Genomic DNA, 1697 nt, shown 5'->3' on the forward strand with positions numbered 1-1697 from the left:
AAAAACCTAAAAAATATTTACCAAAAGTTGGTGAAAATTGATTTTTGACTCAAATATCTTTTCAAAAATTTGAAATATTTTCTTCAAACTAATTTTATCTTATAAGAAATATTGTTTTCAGTATTCGATAAAATTTTGAAAAAAATCGAATTGCCAGTTTTTTTTACAAAAAATAAAACTCTAAAAAAAACAATTCTAATACTTGGTAAAAATTTACTTTCAATTTAAATAGCTTTTCAAAAATTAAAAATATTGGCTTCAAACTTATTTTATTTCACAGAAAATATTGTGTTCTATATTCAGTAATTTGTATATAAAAATCCAACAGTCCGGTTTTTCATTAAAAAAAATCTACAAAAAATAGTACGCAAATTTGGTAAAAATTGGTACGAGTACATATAGATAAACTTTGAAGCAAGACAAATCGACAGACAGGATGGGAAGTTATCAGTGTGGGTCGCATCCCAGCCTCTTTTTTTATTTTCTAACCTAAAGGATGTCCAAAACAAGAACAATAAATGAGATATTAGAAGAATTGAAAAGTATAGATGAAGAATGCTCTGAAATAGATGAAGACTCGCAATCTGAAGGAGAAGATGAAGATGTTGAATTTTCCAACATTTTCATTCATGAAATTGGTGGAGAATATGAAAATGAATCTTCAAATACCGAAGAAGAGGAAATTTTGATTGCAAATAGAGGGCGAAAGAGAATGAGGTTGATATCAGATTCTGAAGACGAAGGAGAAGAAATCGCTATGGATGGGACAGTATGGAAAAAGATTGACACATGTTCTACTCCTGGCAGACGACCCCTTCATACTATTTTCAAAGGTCTATCAGGTCCAACTGGGCACGCCAAAAGAAATATTATGAAAGGAAGTGTCAGCTCAGCATTTTATTTGCTATTCGACAATCATATGATGGAACACATTATAAAAAGTACGGAAGCGGAAGCAAGAAGAGTTTTGGGAAAAGAATGGAGCTTATCTCGAAATAAATTAGAGGCATTTATAGCCATTTTATATATTCGTAGTGCCAATGAGCAAAAAAATGTTGACGCAACGTTTTTATGAAATAAAAAATGGGGTCATCCATGTTATTCCAATATCATGAGTCGTAATTGCTTCAAGGAAATTCTAAGATTTATGTGCTTTGATAATAAAAATGAGCGAAGCCAACGGTTAGGAGTGGATAAATTTAATTTGGCATCTAAAATATGGTATGCATTTATCGAAAACAGTCAAAACTGTTATAATCCGGACAATCCGTTTTGGCTGGCATGTGATATGAAGTTAATATGTTATAAATGGATTTCCTTACTTGGGGAAAGACGAAAATAGACAGACATCTCTTCCATTGGGTGAGTACGTGGTTTTGAAGCTTATTGAACCATTTACTCGCAGGGGTAGAAGTGTTACTACCGACAATTACTTCACAAGCAGTACTCTGGCAACAAAGCTTTTACAGAAAAATACTTCTTTAGTTGGAACAATACGTCAAAATAGGAGAGAGTTGCCAAGATCTGTAAAAATAAAAAAGGACAAAATGGAACGCTTTTCAGTGCAAATTTACGCAACAAATAACTTGACTCTAACCGTTTATAAAAGTAAACCGAACAAAAAAGTACTTTTATTAAGTTCATTCCATAAATCTGTACAAGTCGGAAAGAACGAAAAGCGTCTTCCCGAAACAATT

At 31.9% G+C, this 1697-nt stretch overlaps 1 protein-coding gene across 1 annotated transcript; it reads left to right on the forward strand.

The window, feature by feature from the left end:
• The first annotated feature begins 496 nt into the window (after positions 1–496).
• Positions 497–1075, forward strand: LOC129946523 (uncharacterized). Its single transcript, XM_056056737.1, has one exon. It carries the CDS (start codon positions 497–499, stop codon positions 1073–1075), a length of 579 nt encoding a protein of 192 aa, XP_055912712.1.
• The last annotated feature ends 622 nt before the right edge of the window (positions 1076–1697 follow it).

This window comes from Eupeodes corollae, chromosome 1, assembly GCF_945859685.1.
Source record: "Eupeodes corollae chromosome 1, idEupCoro1.1, whole genome shotgun sequence".
In the NCBI taxonomy this organism is placed as follows: Eukaryota; Metazoa; Arthropoda; class Insecta; order Diptera; family Syrphidae; genus Eupeodes; species Eupeodes corollae.

Bases quoted from the DNA above. Each gene is read 5' to 3' on its own strand.
- LOC129946523 (XM_056056737.1), top strand. From the start codon at position 497: ATGTCCAAAACAAGAACAATAAATGAGATATTAGAAGAATTGAAAAGT.